The following is a 26,661-nucleotide window of genomic DNA, read 5'->3' as shown; positions in this document are numbered from 1 at the left end:
TATTACTGTAAAAATTACTAATTAATTAGCAATCCAATAGTTAAATTTATGTATTCACATTACAAATTAGTCTTTAAATTAAAATAATAATAATAATAATAATAATAACAGAAAAACAGTATGTGAGGAGTGGACACGTATGAGAGGGTGAAAGTTTGGACCAATCTATTAACTGCACGAGATTCCTCTACGGTTAACACTTTGCAGTGGTAGGGAGCTTTGTAGTTTGTACAGGTGTCACTTTCTAATTGGATAAATTATTCACTATTATTTTCATCGAAATAGAACGATGTAATTATGTATTGTACTACTTCTAATATTAGTGGTATTAGTAGTAGTACTACTACTACTGCTCTAGGGCTATGGATTGTGGTTATGCATGCCTATATGTCTATTTGGGGAACATTGGGTTATTTTTTTTTCTTGTTAAAATAGTGGATATTTGATTTGATTTGATTTTATGGCTGAAAAAGCTAAGTGCTTTTTTCATTTTTGAAAAGGTAAAAATTAATGCTAAGTTTAGTATATGTTTTTTAAGTTTAGGAAAATTATTATTGTTGAAATAAGGTTATCTATAAGATGATAATCTTATAGATAATCTCCCTTTTAAAAGAGTGGTTCCAAATAGTTTTGTATATACGGATTAAATTTTTTGAGACTACACAAATTCAAAAATTACAAGCATGATATTATAGAAAAAAAAATATAAGCTTAAACATAATTTGAGACAGTGTTGTAAATTGGTACGACTCGACACGTTAAAAATTTCTATAATTTGATAATAATAATAAATAAAATACATTAAAAAATTATAATAATAATAATAATAATAATAATAATAATAATAATAATAATAATAATAATACATTACGTATTTATTAATAAATATACAAATTCTAATTAATTTTATATGTAATTATGTATAAAATATTATTTCAAAATAACATAAAAATAATTAAAATTATAAAAAATACATATAATTTAGTGATCAACTCAATAATTGTAAAACAATAATAAAAAGTGGAAAAAAAAAATAGATTATATACCTTTTTTATTTTATTTATTTCAATTTTTATCTTTATTTGTATATTCTTTAAGATATATTCACTTTTATAGATGATATCCCAATTATACCCCTTAAGTTAATGTAAATTATGTGCTAAACTTAAATAGAGTGAGAGTATATTAAACAACTTACTCACAGTTATCCCATATACTATTTTTTTTAAACTTTTTTTTTTTTTTTTTCAAATTTACGATTTGGGTTTCTAAAGTGATTGCAGCGTTAGTTGCAATAGGGGTTTTTGTACGATTTTCTGTTGCAATTTAGGTTGCAGCGCTAGTTGCAATAGGGATTTCTATGTAGAATTCCGTAAAAATACAAAAAAAAAAACTGGTTTAAAGTGTAAAAATGAAAAAAGCCCCTTTTAATAAAATATAATATAAAGATATTTTTGATTAATAGATAAAAAAAAAAAATATTTCTTAACTCATCTCAATTCAAACCGGTATAGAAAAACAAACTGATCTATTTATGAAACACAAGTCGTGCCATGCTCACCCTTTAAAAAGTTGGCACGACACAAACTATATTTCTTTTATGAGTCTGCACGACACAACCCATATTATTGCACTCTATTTTAAAATATGGGCCAGATTGACCCAATACGCACGTATTTACAATTATGGTTCTAAACATTACTTTTTGTCTTAATACAATGGATTTAATATATTTAATAACTTATAAATTTTTTCACAATAATTTATCGTGTTCAATTAAATAATATAATTCAATTAACAATAATTTAACTAAATATTTTTTATTTTACTATTCTAAATAATCAAATTACTTTGAATTCATCGTACTAAATAGGCATGTTTAATATTAGTACCAGATATAATACCACTAAATTATTTATCCTTGGACAGAATTAGACACATGGTGCATTAAAATTGAAAGCTGATTCACACATTTCAATCATCACAATTTTTCATTCAATTTTTTCATTCAAATGAGTCTTTTAATTTCATGCTCTTCCCCAAAAGCCCAAAAGTGCCCCAAGTGGTTTGGCTTCTTTCTTGATTCTTCCAGTGTGGCCCCACTATTTTCACTATAAGTTTTTGGCACTGAGTTGAGTTTCACTTTTCAAACATTAATTTTTCTTACTTTTTAATAGTAAAAAAAGTAGACAATCACTCTTGAAAATAACTAAAGAGGATTTAAGAGATGACAAAGTCTGGTACACAAAATTGGCATTTTCACAAATAATTGTGAAAACTCAGAAAAACTAAGTGATGGCCCAACTTTGAATGCCGATAGGTGATAATAGTACATAATGTACAAGCAGCAGAGCAGTACATTGGCCAGTCCAATAGGGTAAAATTTTCATTGTCAAGTCAGAAGTGCAATTATTGAATTTATAGTGGGAAATTTACCTATTACAAGTACCTTCCATTGTTCCAACAACACCATAAGAATTCAATAACATCATTGCTATAAGATACTAAAGTGTCTAAAACCACTATTAGATAACTCCCTTTTTAAAAAAATAAAATATTTAAGACTCAATATTAAATTGTATCAATACTGATATTACATTTCACAAAAATACATTTTAACATTTCAATAACGAATTTATGTTGTGTTTGGTTTGGTGTAATTATAATTTATTATTTGGTTTGGTTTTAAAAACATTGTAATATTTGTATATATGAATATGAATAATGATTACAACTCTACACCTATATAAATACCGTTACACCAAAATATTATAACTTTATTTTATACCATTCCATTATCCAAATAATTTAAAGAAAAATAATGCACATGGTAATTGTGAGTGTGAGGATTGTCTAATCTAACTCAGTAGGTTGTTATAACGGTCCTATTTTCTGACTTACTAGGAAGACTAAATAACTTTTTACTTATTGAGCCAATAAACAATTTTTTATTTTTTTTGGGACACATGATTCAATACCATAAAATTTTTGGTTGGGATTGCAGTCTGTCGAAACCAACAAATAATAAATTAAAAAAATAGGATTTTAGACCCTAGAAATGGCACTAAAGAATCAAGATTGCACATGGGAGATTTTAATTTTACTAGGCCATTTAAGAGATTGACCAAACGAGTCACAGTGTTGTGAATGTGATAGTCAATTACGTAGGTTTTAGGCATCCAAAGAAAAAAGTAGACAAGACAAGACAAGACAAGACTAGATTTTTAAGAGAGAAAGAAAAAAAGAAAAGGGGGTTGAGAAACTTATATGATGATGAGAATCTTATGCACTAAATTGAAAAAAAGACTACTTTTAGGCCTAACTTCTAGCAACAACGGCAGTTGCTGATGATGTGTGTAAGAAAGAATAAAATCACATGATGAAATTTTACTTTTAACTATTAAAAAAGTTTGGTTGTGATGTCGGAAGCATACTTGGAAATTTCTTTTTCGGGGGATTGTTGGAGTTGTTTGATGATTGGTAATAGCTCGGATGATCGGAGGAACTGCCTGCAGGGTGAGTGTGCACACATTTTCGATAGTGCGATAAGAGCTACCTTTAGTGGTGACTCGTTTAGAGAACCGGGACCAGGGATTGGCCTTGGCGCTACTGCTGATGATGAATACTCCGATACTAACTTCAATACCGCCTGCAGCAGCATCACAAAACGCGAGCAAAACAACTCATTAAGCAAATTGTTAAATGAAAAATATGTTTTAATTTTGATATGTTTACAAAAACCTGTATGGCTCCTTTGGATATAATGTCTTCACAAAGCTTATTGGAATGGCGAACGAGGTTACATAATGCGCCTGCAGCATTGGATTTGGTTTTGTCCTCTTCAATTGAAAGCAAAAGATTGGCAAGATAAGGTATGGATCTTCTTAGCTCTTCATATAATGTGTCATTATGGAACGCGGCATTTCCTATCTGCAAAGAGAAAATGCACGTATGTAGGTATGTTTTTGTTTGAAGGAAATAGTCTTTACTGGCAGAAGAACTTACAGCAAAGGATGCAAATTTTCTTGTGCGTTTGTCTGGATCGGAGCATCGATCAATAAGGAGATTGATGATTTGATACCTTACCTGGAACATTACTTTCGGTTAAAAGAATATTTATATATATATATATCTTTCATAGAGAAAAAGCCAAAACAGTTTAGTGTTTATACTTACAAATGATTCATAGAAGTAGGGGCTGTTTCGGCACATGTTGCCTAGAGCACTGCAAGTTTTTGAACGTACATTGGGATCTTCATGAGTAAGAAATTCCTTCAAGTACTGCAACACAGAAGCTCTGTCGATGTACTCATAGAATATCTGAAACATACAAAAAAATCTGAACTTAGAGCATTGAAGTTTTGTTTGTTGCCCTTCCAATAGAACCTATAGTGAGATTCTGAAATACAACTACTGTTTTGGGCCATATCTAACCTTGTGCATACGAGCTAAATCTGAAACAATCATTAGAGCATCTAATGTGACTTCTTTTGGGCATGAAGAATCAAGCAATCTTCTCCACCTATTTGGATCCAGTAAACCTTTTTTCACTAGTTCACGTGCTAGATTCGGGGTGCGTATCATTTTAGCAACAAAGGCGACGGGCCTTCCCATATCTTTTAGTTCCACATACTCCAAACACCGAAGAATTAAACTTGGCACTCCAACCTGAAAAATAAAGAAGAAATTAGGCATAGAAGCATAAAGGTTTTCTTTCGTCTAGGACATGACAGTTGGAATGTTTCAAACTTCAATAAAACTTCTTATCCAAAACACTGAATGTTGTAGTTAGCTAATACTTAAGATCCTATGCTTACTACTCAGACATCTCATGAAAAGGCATAGCAGAATGAACCGACATTCTGTTATGACAGTTGGAAAACTTATGCTAGTTCTATAGTATTGAAGATAACTTTTAGCTCCAAGATTTGAGGAATTCAGATTTGTAAATTGAGAGAGAAAGAGAGAGTTCAGGAGGGGTGTTAAAAAGATTGTTCTTCCTTGGAGAAGACTTCTCTCATGTGAGTTTGTTTGTACTGGAGCTAGACTCCATTAATGTGTAACTGTTACTCTTTTGTAACAACAGATTGCAGTTCTCTCATCTCAAATCAATAAAGATATCTACCCTTAGACAAGGGACACAATGTCATCTTGATCGATCCACATAATGTCGTTGTACTCTTGTAGCAACTCTTTTACATTTAAGTTTGTGTTCTGGTTATTACTTTCATTTTGATATCTCCATTCTTATTTAACTTGTCATTCTTGTTTGATCTTCTGTTCTTTGTGGAGAGTCTTTGTTACGAAACTGAAGAATATATCATCGAAATAAATGCAGGGATGAAGTTGTAGATCATAGCAAAGTAGTTAAACAAAAGCATAGGGATAAAAGATCAAACCTGCGAAAGGATTTCGCTATACTTTCCCAAGTCTTCCTCTATTACTTTTACCATGTCTTTGTCTTCCATGCATACCCTCCCACCTGGTGAAGCCATATTAAGAAGCAAACCACTATTCACAGAGGCAGTGGCTGCCGGCAAGCCGGGAGCATTCTGGATAGCAACAAGAGGAAATGCTAATAGATCAATAACAGCATTAATTATTATTCTTATGCCTTCTTTGCCTCCACCAGGACCGACTGAACGCTTTATAAGCTTGAGATGTATATCGCTTAGTAAGCCAGAAATGAGCTTGATGTGTTCGATTTTCATAATCTGTCGAAAAGTCACAGCTCCACCAATAAGACAATGACATATTGATGAAACAGTCCATACTACTCCAAGTGGAGATAGCCCAACTTGATCTTTTGTGCTCTCGGCACCTTGAGGAGATGCTTTGAAAGGGGATTTAGCTAACAAATCAATCAGAAGCAGAGGTATGCCACTTGCACACAATTCTTTAACAGCTAAAGGTCCCCCCAACCTAAGCTGGCAGTCTAACAAACCGACACATCCATCCCTAAGACCATGGCAGTATGAGAGGGCAGCATTTGTAGTATGAGTATCAGATTTATCTTGATTGCCTGATGAAACTTGGAGCCATTCACAAAGTACAGCAGTTCGAGGAATCAAAGGCACTCCTATTTCAGAGATAGAGGTTTCAACTGTAGACCCAGTTTCAAGGGATAGAATGGATGCAAGAGCCAACATAGCTGAAGCACAATAAGGTAGAAACGAAATTTTTGTTTTATCATCAAAAGAGAAATAGTGTGCAAGGACAGCAAGTCGAGCAACTTGTTTCTTTTGGGAAGTTGTAAGCATGAACAACGCTGAATTTCTTCCAGTTGCCTTTATACACTGAGCAATTGTTGCAACGATGAGGCAAGAATGTTGAACTAGAACAGCAGGTTTGGTAAATTTACACTTCGTGTTACTTGTTTCATTTGTTTGTACCTCATTTTTGAAGGATGAAGTACAAAAGGCCAATATAGAGAATATCTCTGAAATAATGGTGCCATCTCCTCCACCACTGACAACTGTTGTTATAGGTAGGGAACTGGGCAGGCCACATAACGCACCTGGAACAATGGGACTATGGAGACAACACCTCAACAAGAGCTGAAACATAAATAGAAACTGTTATTCTTAATGCTGACAATAGCAAGCTTGATATGAACAGAAGTAATTTAATATTCCTTCAGATTTAAAGGGTTTCATAACAAAGAAAATGAAAGATCAAATAAGTGGTTAATGAGGAAGCTAAACAATAGGTAACTAGGATGGGAGACGGAGACCTGAATGGCAGCACATAATGAAGCCTCTAGACGTTGTTGAAGGCAGTAATAAAGAGCAACCTGTACTGCCTTTGATCCAAGGAATACTTTTGTAACTGCATCAACAATCTTAACTGATTCAATACCAAACAATGAACCATCGGGGTTGCTATTTTCAAGTTGGAGCCTAGAGGTTTGTAGAGCACTGAGGGGAAACTGATAGGCCTTCTCTTTCATGTAAAAAATTTCTGATGCTTCAATAAGTGACCAAATAGCTCGACATGATTCACAAGCAGCACGAAGCTTATCAGAAGAACCTGAGATTAAACTTGCGCCCGAAATAGCCAAACAGAGACACAAAAGATCCACTAAACCACATGTTTTAGCATGACCAAGAATCTGTTTGAGTATCTCAATAGCAGTAGATTTGACCTCAGAACCTGAGCCGGAATAAAATGCTTTTAGGTCTTCAGCAACTGAAGCTAACATCACAGTAATGCAAGCAGTGGATTCATACAAGACTTTTCCAGATGCATCTTCCTTGTAAGCAACAACCTACATATTTAACAAGATGCCAATTAAAGATACTTGTATTGTTTCCAGCTATCACCGGTCAATGCAGCCAAACACGCAATAAATATATAATAATAATAAAAAAAAACCTGTGCAAAAGTTTCTGTTAATGAAACCCATTGCCTGAACCATGAATCTGTAACGCTACTTCCTCTGTTGTTTACCAAAATTTTGATGATCGAGAAACTCTGTAATTAAATTAAAGTTGCATAAGCCCAGCATCATCTGTTAATGCCAATGAGAAACAAAGGAAAACCATATTTTTCTAAATGAACGCATACCTTTGCTATTAAGTCAATAAGTTCAGATGATTTCAAGCAAACAACATGGTGTGTGAAATCAAGAAGCTCATGTATTATCTCATCAAGAAGTTCATTCGAACATAAGGCACCAGCTGCAACTACGTTTGATAGAATTCTTAGTGACTGGTTTGACAAAAGAATGTCTTGATCCCTGCATGAATTGTCAATGAATCATGGTCTTCATAAACAGTCCAAATAAGCATAAAGTACCATGAAATAACTAATGGTTGTAAGGCGCTTAACTAAATTTACCTGCAAGGACTTTGAGATCCCTTAGACCATACTTTCAGTGGTTGTAAAACATGTACTAATGCTTCATTATCTTGACCAATCATTTGTGCCCCTTTGACTGTGCGAGAGTTATTCTCTAATCTGTCTAATGTCTGGCAGCCTGAAAATAATATATACTTTCACTACAATTTACCAGTGTCACATAAAATAAGCAAACGAGGCCGGTCCTAGTACTGAAGATAGGATTTAAGAGTTTATGACTTTTAGTCATTCATTTCATCTACTACTACATACCCCATGCTACATGCAGAGAAAAGCTTGTAGCATGAAAAGTCAAGGAGTATAGATGCTAGCCTGCTCTCTTCTACATTTTAAATTATTTTAATTTTTCCACGGAAAATATCTACCTGTTGGTTTAACATCATTAGGACTTGCAAATCCTGGGAAATCCTCACGAGGTGAAGAGTTGTTGATGGTAGAGTCAGGAGCATCAAATTGAGCCTCTTTTTGAATGTTCAGCCTATTACTTTTCTCTGAAGAATTAGGAGAGTTTTTTTCACCTAGGACATGAGATTCAAATTATTAAAATAGAACTAAACATTTGAAGAAACAGAGGGCTTACAACCAAAGACTATAAAAGCCAAACCAGCTGATGGATGAAGTGTGCTTCCTCCGTTTGCACATGCTGCCTCTCTAGCTTCTGGAGGACATATTTCCTGGGAAAAGTTTACATATAAGCTAATACTGCAGTTCTTTTTCCCATCTCTTTTCTATAGAAGAATAGGAATTTTTTACTTTACCAAATGTCCGCTTAATATCATCGTGTTCGAAATATAACTACCTTGAGGGGCCTGGGTTCTAGTTCATCTGACGAATCCTTTATGAAAGGGTGTTCAAGAAGAGTAGGCCATGTCAATCGATTTTGTGGCACCTGTCATTTATTAACAAAGACTTAGTACAAAATAATTGGCAGAAGAAAAATATAAATGAAACTATTGTCAGATCAAAACCCTTTTTAACATAAAAGACAACCTTATTTAGCAATCCCTTGAGGAAACTTTTAAATTCTGCACTTATGTTGTCAGGGTATTTAACTGGATCCTGGCACAATACATGTCAAGTTAGCTGGTTCTTTAGCAACTTATTACCAATAGTCATTTAAGTTTGACAGAATGAACCTTAACAATGTGCCGGATGAGTGCATATACAGAATTTGTGTAAAATGGAGGCTGGCCAACAAATAATTCATACCTGTCAATTACATGAATTATAGTTTGAAAGAAGAAGAAAAATTAATCAGGGGTAGAGGAAACAAACAACACAGCTAGCAGAAATACTAATGATTAAGCTTATTACTCATGTAAAATTCTAATTGGTTTCAACAGATATTTATATTTATCAGGTCCTTTGATGGTGCAAAGGAGACTAAGAAATGTGCCAAATTGCTGCAATGCAAAATATGTTATAATGGATTTTTTTTTTGTCAATTGTTTTCTAAGTTAGGAGTGTTCATTTAGAATTTTAGAGTGTAACTTTGGTTGGTATTTTTTCGTTTTTTTTACACAAGTGTCTGGTCTGAGTGGATAACCATCAAGATATTGGCATATTGGAACAATCAATAATTTGGGTCTGAGTGGAAAACTCTCAAAAAAGGTTTATCAAGAATATCTTTGATATAATCTTTTCAACTTATAATTACAAAAAAACAAGCTAAAATGAACAGAAATTGCTAGACATGTATGAAGAAGACAAGGAGTTATACATACAGTATGACACCAAGTGACCACAAATCTGCGGTGTGGTTGTAGGGTTGTTCTCGTACCAGTTCTGGAGCCATATACAGAGGAGTGCCTGGAATAGAAAAGAAGAAATTGATAAAGAGAGGCAGAAGTCCATAGGGTCAACAAGTGTGTTACATCATCAATTTGCTGACACTTACCAAAATAAAATCATAAAAGGAACATTAGGAATTTAAGATAGTATAACCTTACCTTTTATGGATCGCAAAACAACAGTATTCATAGACATAGCTCGTGCAAACCCAAAATCACAAAGCTGCCGGCAATTTAGAAAGCAAACAAGTTATCATCTAAAAATGAGTATACAAAGGTTACATAAAATCTGAAGTAACTAGTTAAAAGAAAGCTTATTGATAGCAGAAAAGAAAATTAATAATATGACAACAGGAACAAGGTAATATTGTCTTGTCTTGGTCATTAAAAAAATGTCACTAAAACAATAATGTAGATTATTTCTGAATGATGAACCTTAACAATAGACCCTTTTCCGATTAAAATATTTTGAGGCTTCATGTCACGATGGATTATGCGGTTGGAATGTAAGTAATGCAACGCTCTCACCTGCAAATTTCAACAGTTTTGTTTTCTCTCAGAGAAAAGCTTTACTTGAACATTTTGAACAAAAAATAAACCCAATGCCTTTAATAACAAAATCTTTGAATAAAATTAAGATGAATCAACATTTCTAGTGATGAAATACCAACTGCTTTGCAATCGCCTGAACTTGCTCTTCGGGAAGGCACTTGTCATCTTCAAGAATCTCAAATAATTCACCCTGTTAAGTAAGTAATAGAAAAAGTTATCATTCAGATACTTATCCACTGTGTTTGCAGCCTACAAGTGTCTGGACTAATAGAATACGAAATTATTACCTGTGCAAATTCGGTGACAACACAAAACTCTTGAGGGCTTTCAAAGGAATCAAGCATTTCAATGATATTTTCATGCTTCAGCTTTCGTAGAATCTGACATTCGAAAAAAAATGCAAACACCAAATACTCAAAAACCATCAAGAAAATTCCTATGTAACAACAACAATACCAAATTAAAGTGAGTCTATTACCTCTATTTCCTGTCTCAGATTATGAACATCCTTATCACTTTTCCCATGTTTCATAATAAATTTCATGGCAACAGTCTGAAAAACCAAGATAAACCTTTTCAAAGCAAAATACAAACAAAGAGACATTAAAAAAATCCAAGACTTGGAAACCAAGATAATGTTTATACCTGGCCAGTGAATTTTCTTCTTCCTTTATATACCTTCCCAAATGACCCTTCACCTACAAGTTCAATTACATGGTAATTCTCCACACCCATCGTTTACCAAATTCAAACCCAGTTTTAATACTACAATCACATTAAAATCCACCTGCAATTGAAAACAAAAGCATTGCCAATTCAGAAATTAAATTACACAAAAGCTTAAAAATAACAAGTAAATGCAAATTAACACTTGTTAAATTAATCAAACATTAAATATTTACTTATTTAGAGCTTAATTCCCTAATTCATTACTTCAAATAATTAGATATGCCTCGATTTGGAAAGATAAGAAAAATAAAAAAATCTGTAATAATATTCAACTAAATTACTTGATCATACGAAAGCGAATTTCAGTCTCGGCCTTAATTTATGACTTGGTAAGAAAATAAGATCATTTAAAAAGGAAAAAAAGACGAACAATACAACTTAAAAATACAAACACCATAGTTTCATGCCTTGAAACAGCGTAAACAACAATGAATCTGAATCAGAAATCAACGCCATTAAAATACAGATAGAGAATTCAAGGAGAGACTTACAGTCGGAGAGAGAGAGAGAGAGAGAGAGAGAGAGAGAGAGAGAGAGAGAGAGAGAGCTGTGTGTATGAAGCAGAAAAGAAAATGAAACAAAGTTCTTCTTCTTCCCGCCTGTTTAATTTCAATATACGAAAATGGAAAAGGAAAAGGATGTTAACTGGGCCGAACAGTTTTGGGCTTAGAAATAAGGAATTTTTTTGGAATTATTTTATGAAAACATAAAAACAACACAAAAATTACAAAAATACGATTTTACGGAATTTTAAATATTTTTACAATTTTTTGATTTTATTTACAGAAAATATGGTCTTTTTATGTTGTAATTTTGTTAATTTGTTGTTAATTTTTTGTTATTTGTATGTTATTTTTTTGTTGTTATTTTGATGTTACTTTTATGTAATTTTTTTGTTAATTTTATGTTGTTTTCGTATTATTTTTTAAAAAACCGTAAAAATGTAAAAAAATATTTTCTAAAAATATAATTATTTTACATTTGCTTGTAATTATTCCATTTTTTTTCATAAAATTTAATTTATTTAAAAAAGGAAATTCTTTTTGGGCCCCATAATATCAGAGGGCCCATTAAGATAGCACGTGGAGAAGAATGTGTTGTGTAGATTGAAACTCACTCAAACTCGTTGTTCCAGCTCAGCACTAGTAATATCACGCCACGTCACCCTATTCAAACCAAACTCAAAGATATGAAGTGAAGCTTTTTTCTGGGCTTACATATTTTTTTTTATTATTATTTTTATTTTAAAAAATAAATATTAAGAGAGAGAAACAAAGAAGAAGGGAGAAAAAAAACAGTTTTATCAGGTACATAAATAATAATAATAAATAAAAATAAAAATTAATTAATTAATTAAAAAAAAATAAGAAGAAGAAGAGAAGAGAGAGACTCCAATGGAAAATCAATTCTAAGTTTTCTGAATGGAAACCCTAACCCTAATCCGAATTCGTATAATCGGATCCTCCATACTCGGCCCCTTTCGGATCCTCCGTTCCTTCTTGTTCTTCGCCGGAGGTTGAGTCGCCGTCGTTGCCTTTTCCGGTGGTGGTTTTCGTTTAGGTTTTAGAGAGAGAGAGAGAGAGTGAGAGAGAGATTGGTTGTTTTTGTTGTTATGGGGAGTACGGATTCGGGTACTGTTGAGTTCAGTGTTGGATCGATCGTTTGGGTGCGGAGGAGGAATGGTTCGTGGTGGCCTGGGAAGATAGTTGGGCCTGATGAGCTTTCGGCTTCGCATCTTACATCGCCTCGTTCAGGGACTCCGGTTAAGCTTCTTGGCAGGGAAGATGCCAGTGTGTATGTTTCTATTCTCTCTTTGTTAAGATTTTAGTTTTTTGATACCTAACAAATTTGATGATTTTGTAATGAGTGTTTTGTTTGGTTAGAAAATATTAGAACACAAATTATTGGGTTATAATGAGTTTAGTTGTAGAGAATTGATTTTCTTTGTTGGAAAACATTGACAATATTAGAATCCAAATTGGTGGAAGAACTATAGTGGGAGTAGTTCTTGATTGATTATATGATTTTAGAAACAATCTAGATTAGAAACAAATTGCAAGTCCTTTCATTTTATTAGAAGTTTTTTCGTGATGAGCCTCGTAACTTTGCTTTGAAACTAGGATCCCCGCCAATCCTAGAATACTTGGGGAACAAGAATCTATAGCAATTGTTATGTAGGTACTTAGAACGAACTCAAACCTCAGACTTTGTTGAGCTACCCCTCTTGGGTAGTTAGTGATTGATATATGATTTTAGAAATAATCTAGATTTGAAACAAATAGCAAGTCCTTTCATTAGAAGTTTTTTTGCGGCAAATCTCGTATGAAGTTTCTTCATAAGATGAGAACAACTTTCCTTTGAAACTAGGACTAGAAAATCATAGCAATTGTTATGTAGGTACCGAGGATGGACTCAATCCACAGACCTTGAGCTATCCCTCTTGGGTAGTTAGTGATTGATATGATTTTAGAAACAATCTAGATTAGAAACAAATAATGAAGGCTATTGGGTTTTTGTATATATCCTCGTTACAAAAGAATAACTGATAATGGGATTTTGAAATGTGTAATACATGTAGTCGGCAGATATAAATTTATGGCTCTTTCTTGACTCAAATGTTTTTTTTTTTTGGTTTTTATGGGATTCTTTTTTTGTAAGATATTCTATGTTGTGTATACTTTTCAGGGATTGGTACAATTTAGAGAAATCGAAACGTGTGAAGGCATTTAGGTGTGGCGAGTTTGATGATTGTATTGAAAGGGCAGAGTCCTCACAGGGCATGCCTATAAAGAAAAGAGAGAAGTATGCGCGTCGGGAAGATGCTATTCTTCATGCACTTGAACTTGAAAAGCAGCAGTCGAAGAAGCCAGGAAAGTTAGGTATAGCTTCTGATCGCACGATCAATAAGCCATCTGGTGCAGTCAAAAAGGGGTTAGTTACATCTTCAGAAAGTCTTGGAATTGATAGTGTAAAACTTGGAAATCCCAAATCAAATCAGTTATCTAAGAGAGTAGATGTGTCCCATAAGAATGAGACTATAGGTGGTCTTTTGTCTTCTCAAAAATCCAAAGAGGGAAATCATCACCTCAGTGGGGAAGAGGATCATTCTGATGTTACACCTCGGATGAGGGGCTTGCAGGACTTTGGGCTCAGGACTGTCCCTATAAAGACTAAACTTTCACCTTCTACTGCTTTAAATGGTTCCCGGAAACCCATTGTTGACCATAGTGCTCAAGCTCTTCCTAGTGGCAGTCATAAAATGGATGCAAATCACTTGAATGGTAAACATTCTTTAGACACAAGGAAAAGGTCACATGAGGAGTTGAGTGATGAATGTTTGGTCAAGAGACGTGACAAGCGACGACCTCTTGTCCAAGTTTTGCTGAATAGTGCAAAATTAGAAGTCCCCGATTCAATGCAACCTGACAGTGCTAATGTTTCTACTTCTATTTCAGGAAGGGAGCATTTGGGAGTTGTTTTCAGAGCAAAGAGGAGTAGATGTGTGTACTATCCAGCAGACTCTAGTGAATCCTTGGAAAATAAAGCAATATCACAAAGTGACGTTGAGATGTCAGATTCCCAGATTGGAGCTTCCTTACATCGCAATTCCTTGACTGAAGGGAACATTTCTGGTTTTACGGAAGATGAATCGGGTTCGTCTGAAACAGGTTCTTCAGAATCAGAGTCTGATTCTTCTGAGACAGAACGTGATGTGGATGAAGAAATGACAGTTTTTTCAGGTTACTCTTCTTTCTGCATCCACTTGTTTGTCCTTTGATAGTGATAATTAAAGTTGCTTGATTTTTTGTGTTTTTAGAAGGTTGACAATTCATCATCTGTGCTGTTCTGTATTATATTGACCATTGAAACTTATATGTTGATAAGTATTATTAAGTTCATTGATATGATATGTTCGTGCATGACTTCATCGATAAAATGTTACTGGAATGATTAGTACTGAAATTGGTTGGAATTATGTTCAAAAATGTAGATTAGATTGTCATATTTGTTAGTAGGAGGAAGCGTAGGGGTAGGTCATATTCTTACTTTTGATCTGAGCAAATCTATGATCAATTTGTTTTGTGGAAATAATCTGATGGTCTCTATATTATTACCAATGTGTAAATATATTTTGTTTCTTTTTGGTGCTATGTTGTGATTTATAGCTTGTTGCATGTTCTTGGTTTAATATTCTCTCTCACCAACCTTCTGATACTTGTTTAGATGCTGCTGTACCTATGGAACAAAATGTGAGCTCTTTGGGAAGATACGAAGCACAAGAACATGGACGCATGGGATGCGATGAACCGGATGATATGATGCTTTCTGGTGATGCCTCTCACTTTTATGCTCGGTATCCTACATCTGCCAATGAATCAGTATCCAAATGGAAATTAAAAGGGAAGAGGAATATTCGGAATCTTACAAAGAGGTCAATGGATGCTACTGATGAGAAAGGGTATATATACGGAGCTTATCATGAAGATAAGGTAAGGGTTTTTGTTTCTCAAGTGGGAGTTCTAGTTTTTGTATTTATACTGTTCTTGATGATAATTCTGACAAGGCTGAAATGACTTATTAGGATTATAGGGCAGAAATGTTTGGACAGGACAACGGATACTCTTCACCAAGAGCTGCATCCAGACGTCGAAATATTGGTGGTCATAATATAACTGACTGGGATGATTGGAATTGGGATGAACGGCCTTCTTCAAAAGGATATAGGAATATTAAAAGAGAACAATTTGACCCACTTTTCGATGGCCGTCATCAGTTTGGTGGGAGATCAGGATCGATTTTGATAGACATTGATGTAAAAGTCCAAGCAAGGTATCAGAAAGAGCCTGTTCCTATAGTTTCTCTTATGAGTAAGCTAAATGGGAAGGCAATTATAGGGCACCCGATCCAAATCGAAACATTAGAAGAGGGTTCGTCTAGTAATCTCATTCCAACAATAGATGACTATGGCAACGAGCCAATGGAACATGACGGCAATACAGCTCTTCCTCAAGCATGGAGAACCGCGAGGAGGACAGCTAAGGTCCGTGTACCACGTCCTCATTTATCATCAACACTCGATGGTGATGAAACTGCTTATGATTTTCCTTTCTTAGATCGAGAAAATAAACCGCCACCATTCAACAAGAAAGGGAATTTCAGTCATAAACCCAACCTCATAAGGAAGAACCCTCATCAAAACTCAGCCTCACCATACGAAAGAAAACACAAAAGGATGCCAAAGAAAACAGCCTCACTATCAAGCCAGAAAACAAGGACACTATCATCCATACATAACTTCAGTAACAAACTAACACACGATATCAGTGGCAGTGGTAACCAAAAAGATGACGGGGTGATGAAACAACCAGAGACAACATCATCTGGGCCGACAACAGTAGCTTGCATACCTGTGAAGTTAGTTTTTAGTAGGTTACTCGAGAAGATAAATAGACCGCCCTCAACATCATCGTCATCATCATCATCGAAGATAGCTGGGAACAACGGGGCAACAGCAGCATTGTTAAATAGTAATGTGGATAGGAATCCAACATAGATTACTTGTACATTTCGGGTCGGGGGAAGAAGAACAATAAAAATTATACTGCTAGTAGTACTATTACAATCATTTATTGCTAATTTATTTATTTTTCTGTTTCTAGACAAAATTACTGCAGTTGGTTTTTGAATAATGAGATGAAGCAGACAACAGGTAGTGAAGTTAGGAAGAAGAAGAAGAAGTCATCATCATCATCATCATCATATGTGTACAGAAGAAATCAGCAGTTGAAAAAAAGGAAAGAGCTTTTTAAGAATTTTTAGTGAGATAAAAGAGATTTGGATTCAAAGTATTTATAAAAGTATCTTGATTTGTTTGTTTGTTTGTTTTTTCTTTTTCTTATTTTCAACTGATTTAGACAAAAGCAGCATATATAGAAAGAAAAGTGAAATTCATTGTAGATGATATCTTTTGAATTTGTATAATCTTTTTCTAATGTTTTTATTTAATTTTTGTAAGTAAGGCTAATTTGACTTAAATATGTATACTTAATTATTTAATTTAAAGTCTACTTAAATTGTAGAAAGAAGGCTTATCAATAGGTTTGGTAATATTTATTTTATTTTATTATTCCAACTTTGTGTGGAATTAACAAATAGTATTATGAGAGGGTCAAGAGTTTTATACCTAAATATTATGATAAATTAACAAATACACATACAATTTGATTGTTTGGAACTTTTTAATTATTAGCACATTAAATTATTAGTAATCATCCAAAAATTTACAAATATTTTAAATTATTATAATTGTACACAAATAATATTCAAAATTATAACTATTTATGTGTCAAAAATGGTATGATAATGCCATTTATTGAATAGTACCATTCACATTTGAGAACTTCAAATATTTACTTAAGTTATATTTTATGAAATTCAATAACTACTTACCGTTAAGTGTCAAGTCAAGTGTCAAGTCAATAGCCACATGGTAATCTCTGATTGGTCTAGGTCATTAAATTTTTATTTTTTATTTAAAAATAAATTTGAATATATCAATAAGAGAATGACACGTGAATATTGACTTTACACCTAACGACCAGGTATTTTCAGAAACTCCAAAAATATAACTTAAGTACTATTTTCGCCAAAATTTAAACTTAGATATTTATCTTCATAAAAGTTAAACTTAGCTATTTACTTCATAAATTACTCTTATTTTTACAGAACTTTATTAAAGTAACTTGTGATCAACGTAATACAAATATAAAACAACTCAAAAACAATTTATCCCTATTTTTATAAAATAAAAAAATATTTACTCATAAAAATGCTATAAAACAGCTGATCAAATTTTTAGGTATTTATGAAAATATCCCAATGAAGGCCCAATAAGGCCCAATGAGGAGTGAACCAAGTCCAAGCCCAAGCCCAATAAATAAATACATATAATATCACTTCTGTTTTCCAACTGTACTTTGAGAAAAGGATCAAAGAGAGAGAGAGGGAGAGAAGCCTCCCTTGTCCGAAGGTGATCGAGAATCATGGGAAGAGAGAGAAACATCTGAAGAAGAAGAAGAAGAAGAAGCAGTCCATATCATTACAATACATTTCTTGTGTTTGGTTACTGAGAAATTGACAGAAAAATGAACTTGACAAAGAGGAGTTGGAGTTGTCTTACAAAGAAGCTCAATAATTTTAGATATTACCAAAATGTGGGGTTTCAACAAAGATTGATAATCCCACCTAAAAATCCCATTTTGGGAATTGGGTCTATTTCAAAACAGACTTCTTTGATCCCATTTCGTCAGTTTGGGAATAATGCTGGAAATGATATTGATACCCATATAGACAGAGATTTTCTTGTTCAGCTTTGGGTTGAAGATAGGAAATTTGATAAGAAAACTAGGAAAGTGGTTTATGGGCATTGTGGTTCTTCATCTTCATCATCATCAGTGTATGAAGATCGGTTGTTGTCTTCAGAAGCTTATGTGCCTGAATTTAAGGAGGGAAAACAAGCTGTGTCAGTGCCTTTTCCTGGTGTGACAGAATATTTGAGACCTGAAACTCCAGAAGAGGTAGAAATGATTTGCTCTTTTATAACAAGTTTTGTTAATAATGTATTTATTGGATTAAAAGTGATAGCTTTACTTATACATGATTTCTCATTGAGGAATTTGTTCACATTAACTTTTACATGTATCAAATCGTGCTCCCAACTTTAAACTATTGAAATTGTTGGACCATTTTACTAACAGAAGCCCAACATGTTGATTGTTTGCCTATTAGTAAATTAAATGAGAGTGGAATCTAACAATCTCAATAGTTTGGGAAAATTTTTGATAACCCTGAAAAGTTTAGGGGTAAGATTTGGTATGTGTGAGGGGAAATCCTAATTAGCTTCTCAGAAATACATAGATTTGTAATTAGTTTTGTAATGAGTACCTATGTCATAAAGATTACCATAAAAGACGAAATCAAAAGAAGTAAAAGTGTTGGATTCAAGTATTTTCGAATAATTCCGTTTTACTAACACAAGCCCAACATGTTGATTGTTCACCTATTAGTATTTTAAATAAAAGTCGAATCCAACAATCTCAATAGTTCGGGAAAACTTTTGATGGCCTGAAAAGTTTAGAGGCACGATTTGGTACATGTCAAAGTTGAGGGGAAAATCCTAATTAGCTTCTGAGAAATACATAGATTTGTAATTAGGTTTGTAATGAGTACCTATGTCATAAAGATTACCATCAAAGACAAAATCAAAAGAAGTAAAAGTGTTGAATTCCACATATTGTACTTGTTGTTAGTGAATTTACCATATACATGATTGATACATGAAATATTCTTCTTGGTCAGATTAATGTTGAAGCTTCACCCTTGATTGAATTTGATTATAGGTCCAGGTAGAACCTCTTCTTGCCAGATCAAATTTGCTGATTACAAGGGATATAGAGTGGGCAAATCTTGTCCTTGGTTTTGAGCAAGTAATATTTTATTTTGAATGCTCTTGTCTTAGATTGCATATTCTGATTTTTTAGCCCTTTCTAAAATTTCATGGTTCCTAGCAATATCTTTACATTTGAGGATTTTGCAGGAAAATCGGTATGCCATTGTCGATGTGTGCTATCCCCAATCAGTAAGTGTTTATTTCTTCTTCATTTTACTGTCATGTGTTCTTAGACAATGTTGTGAGCTTCAAAAGAATGTATAGTGTTTTGTTCGAAAGATTTTTGAAGTTTCTAATACTTATTATGATTGTTTTGCAGCCTGTCGGTTTGATTCGCGAACAAAGTAATGTCCTTGCTAGACAGGTAAAATATGATTTTGATATGCCATGCTTGTGATTTGTGTCAAGTTCCGTATTTGTTTCCTTAACTCGATATATAGGAGTTAGAAAACATGATTTGATCCATGTTTTGTGGAGTCAATATTCATGGTGATGTATGTATCTTCAACAATCTATATGAACCGATATATCCATCTTTGATAATGTAACTATCTAATGGATCTTTTTTCATTTTAAAGTTTCTTCGGTTGAGGCGCCCTTTTGTTGCTCATGTAACTGATGCAGTGGGTAATGAGCTTTTCAAGGTGAGTATCCTTTTTTACTTATTTTGTTTTTGTATTTGGTAGGAGGGGTTTTTGGGAAGCATTTGATTTGATTTTTTGGTTCACACTGTATTAGGTACGCAGGCCGTTTTGGTGGATAAACAGCTCGATTTATGCAGAGGTCAACGGAAAGGTAAGCCTCTTTGCTAGTTGTTCTTACCTAATATTTCCAGTGTATCGTGGTATGGTTGCTGATACTGTCGATCTTTATGCTAATTTCCAGGAAGTTGGTGTGGTTCATCGACGATGGCATCTATGGAGGCGGATTTATGATTTGTACCTCGGGTAATTCCCTTTTTATCTTTTCGAGATACTCGAATCTGAAGCCTACTTAATCAAAAATAGTGCCTTACTTAATTCTCATAAAAAAATTATGCAGGAACCAGCAATTTGCAGTGGTTGAAAACCCCGGCTTCTGGAATTGGACTTTTACTTTAAAAGATATCGATGGAAATGTGCTGGCTGAGATAGATCGCGACTGGAGAGGTTTCGGCCTTGAGGTTGTGTCTCTCACTTTCAATTTTCTATCTTTAGTACAAATCGAAAAAGTGAACAACTACCTGTCTAATTATGTATATTGTCATAAAAAACACAGCTTTTTACCGATGCTGGTCAATACGTGATTCGCTTTGGAAGTACCGATCCAAGCTCCAATCATGGAGCTGCTGCTGAAGTGGTAGGTTATTCCCATTACCAACGAATATTTCGTTTTCCTACTGTTATTCATAATTGGTCTTTTGGCTGCAGATTCAAGATTTAGAAGTGTTCCGTCCGCTGAGTTTATCGGAGAGAGCAGTGGCAGTTGCTCTTGCTATATCATTAGACAATGATTATTTCTCAAGACATGGTGGCTGGTAAGCTAAACAGTACTTAAAAATCTTATTAGACCGCTAAAATTGCTCGGTATGCACATATGTTTCCACACCTTCCCCCACAATTTTTTTAGGCATTTTCTTGTGTTTTCTGCTCCCATTTTCGTTTTTCTGTTTGTTTCTCAGGGGATTGCCTTTGATGGCGGTTGGCGAGTAAACACGGTTTTGCTGTACAGTTGTTGAGAATGAGAATCTATTTGCTTATTCTTCGAATCGATCGAAGGCCTTAAAATGTTCATATGTTCCTCTTTCCCCAAAGGATGTTTTCGCAAAGATTTTTCGGTTTTTGATACCAAAACCTTGATAATTAAGGAGTCTTGTTGTACTGTTAAACAATATAGAAATGAAGCAAATGATTGTTAAAAAAAAGATTAAAAGAGAAAGCTTTTGAGGGCCTCTTTCTCTTTATATAATGTATTTAATTTATACCAGCAATGTTTAAGTTTTATTTAAATTTATGTATGTATAAATAATCTTGCCAAAATCGTAGAGGAGAAGAATACAAGCCAACTCTTTCTGTATTATCTATGAAACAAAATCAGCAACATAAAAATTCTTTACTATTTCATTAGTATCATTTTCTCCCCTTTCTTAATCTCAATTCTCAACTCTACAGTAAAAATACACAAAAAGGAGAAAAACAAATAAAAGAATGGAGCTTGAAAATGTCTTCAAAATTTTTCTTTATACATAACAAATTAATTCATAATTAAAATTCACATAGCAATTTACATTGAAACTACCGAAGTAACTACCGGAGCAACTCAAACGGTAAATTTGAAAAAAAAATTAAAAAATAGTAAATGGGATAATTTTTTTTCCTCCCTTTCTTTTTATGTACAAAGTAACACAAATGAAATATAACAATTGAATATTAAAAAAAAAAATATTAGTGTTCAGTTTGAGCGGGTTAACGTTACCAAACCGATTAATTTATTGGACGGATTACTAATTTATATTGGGTTAATAAAATGTACTATAAACCGATTAAACCGACCATAAATTTATCCCTTAAAATAAAGATTTATGATCTTTGAGAAAAGCACATAACAAGCACAAACACTCCCTTTAGCGGCCATTTTACATTTTTCAGACAAAATAAAAACTTTGGATAAGAGAGAGAAAGAGATATCCAAAACAAGTGGCTCACAATTCCATCGAAAGAGAGAGACCACTACCAACCTTTGTGGTTCACCTTTACTGTAAGTGATGCCATTTTTGTTATAATATGTTATATTTTGGTGTCTCAGAAGCATTTTAACAAACAGTAACGGTGCAAAGAAGAAAACTTTTCTTTAGTTTCTGCAAATTGCTATCTTTCTGTTATTTGTTCGATTTGTATTGTTCTCTGTTAAGAGTTTGTTCTTCTTCTTTGAGCATGTATTGTAGTAGTAGTTTCAGCTATACTTGTTCTGCTTTTACAGACACTGTACTTTTAGTAGCTACTTCTTCAAGTCAATGTAGTCATTATCATGATAGTTTTTCATTTAAAAGAAGAAACTTTAAGAATAATTTGAAGGTTTCCACAAATGGGTACTTGAGAAAACAAATGGGTTTATGTGGGTTTGTTATGACAATCCCAATGGAGAAGAAGAATGTTATGATAGCTACTTCAAATCATAGTTTGGGAGATAGGTTGAAAATTAGGAGAAAACAAATGAGTTTATTATGTGGGTTTGCTATGAAAATCCCAAATGAAGGGGTTAAGGAGAAGAAGAAGAGAGTTGTGAAATCTTCACAAGAGGTTATGAGGGTTCTTAAGTCTACCAATAAGGATCCAAATTCTGCTTTTCTTCATTTTATGGTTGTTGCTTCTAGTGTTGTTCTTACTACTAAAGCTTGTAATTACATGCTTCAAATCTTGGTGACTCATAATAGAGTGGAGGATATGGCTGTTGTTTTTGATTTGATGCAGAAGAAAAAGGTTAAAAGAAATTTGAACACTTATTTAGCTATTTTTCAAGGTCTTTACATAAGGGGAGGAATTCGACAAGCACCCGTGGCGCTTGAGAAGATGAGAATGGCTGGGTTTGTATTGAATGCTTCTTCATATAATGGGTTGATATGTTTTCTTCTTCAGTCAGGGTTTTTTAGGGAGGCTTTGGAGGTTTATAACAGAATGGTTATGGAAGGGATGAAGCCGGGGTTGAAGGTTTATTCGGCTTTGATGGTGGCATTTGGAAAACAAAAGGATACTCAAACTGTAATGAGTTTGTTTAAAGAGATGGAAGGGTTGGGATTGAAGCCAGATATTTATACTTTTACTATATGTATTAGAGTTCTTGGAATGGCTGGGAAAATCAATGAGGCTTATGATGTGTTGAAGAGAATGGATAAAGAGGGATGCAAACCTGATGTTGTTACTTATAATGTTCTCATTGATGCTCTTTGTACTGCAGGTAAATTCGATAATGCAATGGCATTGTTTGTAGATATGAAAGCGAGTAGTTACAAACCTGACCGTGTTACTTATATTACTTTGTTGGGAAAGTTAAGTGATTTTGGTGAATTGGAAACTATGGAAGAAATTTGGGATGAAATGGAAGCTGATGGTTTTGTTCCTGATGTAGTTTTTTTCACCATTCTTGTAAATGCTTATTGTAAAGCAGGTAATATCGAGAAAGCATTTGATACTCTTGATTTGATGAAAAAGAAAGGGATTTCCCCGAATCTTCGTACTTACAACACCTTGATTCGGGGACTGTTAAGGGAAAGTAGTTGTGTTCCTGATGTTTTTACATACAACTTGTTAGTTGGTGAGAATGGGAAAATCATTGGTGATAATGAGAAGTTTGGGAAAATTAGTAAATTGTTATTGGGACTGTATGAAGAAATGTGTAGTAAGGGATGTAAGCCCGATGCAATCACATATAATATACTCATTTCAAGTTTAGTGAAATATAGTAGTGTTGATAAGGCTATCGATTTGTACTATGATCATGTGGGTTGTGATTTCGCTCCTTCTCCTCATACATATGGTTCACTCATTGATGGACTTTTTAAGTTAGGAAGACATGAGGAAGCAATGCTTTTCTTTCACGAGATGGCCGAATATGGATGCAAGGCTAATCGTGCGATTTTCAATATTCTTATTAACGGGTTTGGGAAAACAGGCGATGTGGAAACCGCCCGTCACTTGTTTAGAAGAATGGTTAAAGAAGGAATAAGACCGGACCTTAAGACTTACACCGTTCTTGTGGATTCTCTTTGTCTTTCGGGAAAAGTTGATGAAGCTTTGTGTTACTTTGAGGAATTGAAGCAGAGTGGCCTTAGTCTTAATATAGTTTGTTATAAACTTTTGATTAATGCACTTGGAAGATCACATAGGGTGGAAGAAGCTTTATTACTCTACGAAGAAATGCAGTGCAGAGGGATTTGTCCCGATCGTTACACATACAACTCGCTAATACTCAGTCTTGGGATCGCGGGAATGGTGGAGCAAGCAGTGAGTATGTATGAAGAACTACAATTTAAAGGTTTCGAAGCTGATGTTTTCACCTACAATGCTCTCATTCGAGCTTACATCACATCAGGAAATACAGACCATGCCTTTACAGTTTACAAGAAAATGTTAGTTGTTGGGTGTGACCCGAATGTGGAAACGTTTGTACAACTTTCTAATCAAACTTCCAATGTGCTTTTTGGTGGATAAACATTTCAATTTTTGCAGAGATCAATGGAAAAGGTAAGCCTATTTATTTTATAGTGTTCATTCTTATATGAGATTTTCGGTGTATTGCTGTATGGTTACTGAAATCATCACCTATCTGTTAATTAGTCGAAAGCTGGTGTGGTTCACTGAGGAGGGCATCTACTGGTGAAAACATCTAAGCAAATGGTGGATCATTTCATTGCTACAGTGGCCCTAAAGACATAGCTTTCCTGAGGTGGTGGATGTTTTGGAGACGGAAATTGAAGCTTTGCCCTCAGCTCTAAAGTCTAAAGCTTTGCTTGCTATTCAGAAGGATCAGAGAAAGGTTAGAGTTTTTCTTTGACTGTTAGGAATTGGTTCACTTTTTAGAGGATAATTGTGTTTGGCCAGAGTAGAGGTAATTCTCACTTTGAATGGATTCAATTGAATGAGAATAAATTGAGTTGGTAACAAGCCAAAACATTGCCATAATTTAACAGTAAACACCCTTGGGGAAGAGTTGATGTGATGAGAACAAAAAGTGAGAGAAGCCCACCTCAAAGGCCAAAGCTTTTTCAATCACCTATTTATTCATTTTATGCTAAAAGCTTTTGTTTGTGTGTTGTTATTTCATTTTATGTAAAAAAAAATTCAAGTACTTGACTCTGTTTTCCCTTTCTGTATTTGGTTAGGACATATATATATGTAGCTAATAATAAAGAAAGAGTTAATTACGTGTACTCACACGCATATATTATATTATATTATTTTATTATATATATAAAGATATAAAGATGAGTTGGAAGAGGAGTGGGCGATCTTAATTTTGTTGACCCTTATTACAGATATGGCTTCTTCCAAAGGTCTCATCTTTATTCCTTCTTCTTTCTTTTAATTAAATCAAAATAATAATCAGACCCAACATTAGATGAGATGAGATCTTATTATAATGTGTTGTTTAATTCTCTGTTTTTTTTTATAGGAACAGAGTCAGAGTCAGAGATAGCCATTGTTGTTATGGGAGTCAGTGGAGCTGGAAAATCGTAAGAACTCTCAAAATCAATCCTTAACTTACTCTTATCTTCTTTAATTATATATATAATGATGGGTTTATGTGTGGCTATATCATATGTAGTACAATAGGTGAGATGTTGGCAAAAATGACAAATTTCAGCTTCATTGATGCTGATGATTTTCATCCCAATTCAAACAAAGGTATAATCAATTTTTGTATTTATAAACACAATTTTTGTATATTTTTCATACCCTATAAAATTAGTACCTAAGACTTTGTGGGAGCAAACTACAAGTGCCCTAGGGTCGGCCGAAGGGTGGGGCAGCTTGCGTCCACGCCACCTTGGTCCGAAAAATCCTTCAATACAAAACCCTCCAATTTGATTTTTAAAAATGTCATATTTTGTATTTTTACTATTATCCATGTTCTGTATTAATAACACAGAAAAGATGAAGAAAGGGATCCCTCTTACAGAAGAAGACAGGATCCCATGGCTCGAAACACTTCGAGATGTCTTAAGGAAAAGTTTAGAAGATAAGAAAAGCCTGATTCTCGGGTGTTCAGCGCTGCAAAGGCGATACAGGGAAATTCTTCGATCAGCCGATCCAAACTATGCACCACAAAGCTATGGCACAAGCAATATTGTGAAGTTTGTTTTGTTGGATGCTTCGGCTGAGGTGCTCGAGGCTCGGTTGGAGAAGAGAGCTGCAGAAGGAAAGCATTTTATGGCGTCTACCCTTTTGAGATCGCAGTTGGAGTTGCTTCAAATTGATGATTCCGAAAATATATTGAAGGTAGATGCCACTCTTGCTCCTCAAATTATTGTTGATACTATTCAAACATTGATGATTAGGGGATGATGAACACATTAAGCTTAGAAAAATAGTTGTAAAGATTTATATTAGAACTGTGTTTGATGTTAATTATGAATTGAACAAAAATCTTCATTTTATTTTATTCAAATGCAAATTTGTTTTTTGACATGTCAAGAGACAGAACAATATGCTTTCTCATGTTTATATATACTTTTTTAGCCCAAGTCTTGAGTCAAACTTATTTATTTTATCATTTTGACAAGGAGAACTAATATGGGACAAGCAT

At 33.9% G+C, this 26,661-nt stretch overlaps 5 protein-coding genes across 10 annotated transcripts; 4 read left to right on the top strand and 1 right to left on the bottom strand.

Moving 5' to 3' along the window:
- Positions 1 to 3,078: 3,078 nt before the first annotated feature.
- Positions 3,079 to 11,564, bottom strand: LOC115717019 (serine/threonine-protein kinase TIO). The gene is made up of 23 exons (XM_030645947.2): positions 11,423 to 11,564; positions 10,848 to 10,989; positions 10,681 to 10,755; positions 10,490 to 10,582; positions 10,318 to 10,392; positions 10,086 to 10,178; positions 9,810 to 9,873; positions 9,585 to 9,669; positions 8,997 to 9,069; positions 8,851 to 8,919; positions 8,660 to 8,749; positions 8,465 to 8,534; positions 8,226 to 8,378; positions 7,840 to 7,978; positions 7,567 to 7,738; positions 7,375 to 7,473; positions 6,734 to 7,267; positions 5,400 to 6,557; positions 4,435 to 4,668; positions 4,177 to 4,320; positions 4,006 to 4,086; positions 3,742 to 3,930; positions 3,079 to 3,649 (listed from the first exon to the last, which is right to left on the bottom strand). The coding sequence occupies exons 2-23, from the start codon at positions 10,935 to 10,937 to the stop codon at positions 3,401 to 3,403; spliced, it is 4,029 nt and encodes a 1,342-aa protein (XP_030501807.2). The 5' UTR covers positions 10,938 to 10,989; positions 11,423 to 11,564; the 3' UTR covers positions 3,079 to 3,400.
- Positions 11,565 to 12,145: 581 nt separating this feature from the next.
- Positions 12,146 to 17,014, top strand: LOC115715773 (uncharacterized protein At1g51745). Of its 2 annotated transcripts, XM_030644445.2 has the most exons (5): positions 12,154 to 12,725; positions 13,617 to 14,212; positions 14,387 to 14,671; positions 15,156 to 15,421; positions 15,514 to 17,014. In XM_030644445.2, the coding sequence occupies exons 1-5, from the start codon at positions 12,544 to 12,546 to the stop codon at positions 16,483 to 16,485; spliced, it is 2,301 nt and encodes a 766-aa protein (XP_030500305.1). In that variant the 5' UTR covers positions 12,154 to 12,543; the 3' UTR covers positions 16,486 to 17,014. The 2 variants fall into 2 exon arrangements, with proteins under 2 accessions (XP_030500304.1, XP_030500305.1); XM_030644444.2 differs by having other exon boundaries at positions 12,146 to 12,725; positions 13,617 to 14,671.
- Positions 17,015 to 17,893: 879 nt separating this feature from the next.
- LOC115717063 (altered inheritance rate of mitochondria protein 25) lies at positions 17,894 to 21,368 on the top strand. Its single transcript, XM_030646001.2, has 11 exons — positions 17,894 to 18,508; positions 19,331 to 19,417; positions 19,528 to 19,569; positions 19,700 to 19,744; positions 19,959 to 20,024; positions 20,119 to 20,175; positions 20,266 to 20,327; positions 20,422 to 20,542; positions 20,638 to 20,718; positions 20,790 to 20,896; positions 21,041 to 21,368. The coding sequence occupies exons 1-11, from the start codon at positions 18,077 to 18,079 to the stop codon at positions 21,069 to 21,071; spliced, it is 1,131 nt and encodes a 376-aa protein (XP_030501861.2). The 5' UTR covers positions 17,894 to 18,076; the 3' UTR covers positions 21,072 to 21,368.
- Positions 21,369 to 21,973: 605 nt separating this feature from the next.
- On the top strand, positions 21,974 to 24,832 carry LOC115716614 (pentatricopeptide repeat-containing protein At4g31850, chloroplastic). 2 transcript variants are annotated; one of them, XM_061115233.1, is made up of 2 exons: positions 21,974 to 24,600; positions 24,697 to 24,832. In XM_061115233.1, exon 1 carries the CDS (start codon positions 22,293 to 22,295, stop codon positions 24,564 to 24,566), a length of 2,274 nt encoding a protein of 757 aa, XP_060971216.1. In that variant the 5' UTR covers positions 21,974 to 22,292; the 3' UTR covers positions 24,567 to 24,600; positions 24,697 to 24,832. The 2 variants fall into 2 exon arrangements, with proteins under 2 accessions (XP_060971216.1, XP_030501304.2); XM_030645444.2 differs by having other exon boundaries at positions 21,974 to 24,599; positions 24,693 to 24,830.
- On the top strand, positions 24,695 to 26,523 carry LOC115716615 (gluconokinase). 4 transcript variants are annotated; one of them, XM_030645445.2, is made up of 5 exons: positions 24,695 to 24,891; positions 25,332 to 25,408; positions 25,528 to 25,588; positions 25,681 to 25,760; positions 26,005 to 26,523. In XM_030645445.2, exons 2-5 carry the CDS (start codon positions 25,393 to 25,395, stop codon positions 26,418 to 26,420), a joined length of 573 nt encoding a protein of 190 aa, XP_030501305.1. In that variant the 5' UTR covers positions 24,695 to 24,891; positions 25,332 to 25,392; the 3' UTR covers positions 26,421 to 26,523. The 4 variants fall into 4 exon arrangements, with proteins under 4 accessions (XP_030501305.1, XP_030501308.1, XP_030501307.1 ...); XM_030645446.2 differs by having other exon boundaries at positions 24,756 to 24,891; positions 25,534 to 25,588; XM_030645448.2 differs by lacking the exon at positions 25,332 to 25,408 and having other exon boundaries at positions 25,534 to 25,588.
- The last annotated feature ends 138 nt before the right edge of the window (positions 26,524 to 26,661 follow it).

Source organism: Cannabis sativa, chromosome 5, assembly GCF_029168945.1.
Source record: "Cannabis sativa cultivar Pink pepper isolate KNU-18-1 chromosome 5, ASM2916894v1, whole genome shotgun sequence".
In the NCBI taxonomy this organism is placed as follows: domain Eukaryota; kingdom Viridiplantae; phylum Streptophyta; class Magnoliopsida; order Rosales; family Cannabaceae; genus Cannabis; species Cannabis sativa.
Note: the sequence above shows the minus strand (reverse complement) of the source record. Positions and strands in the feature narration are given on the sequence as shown.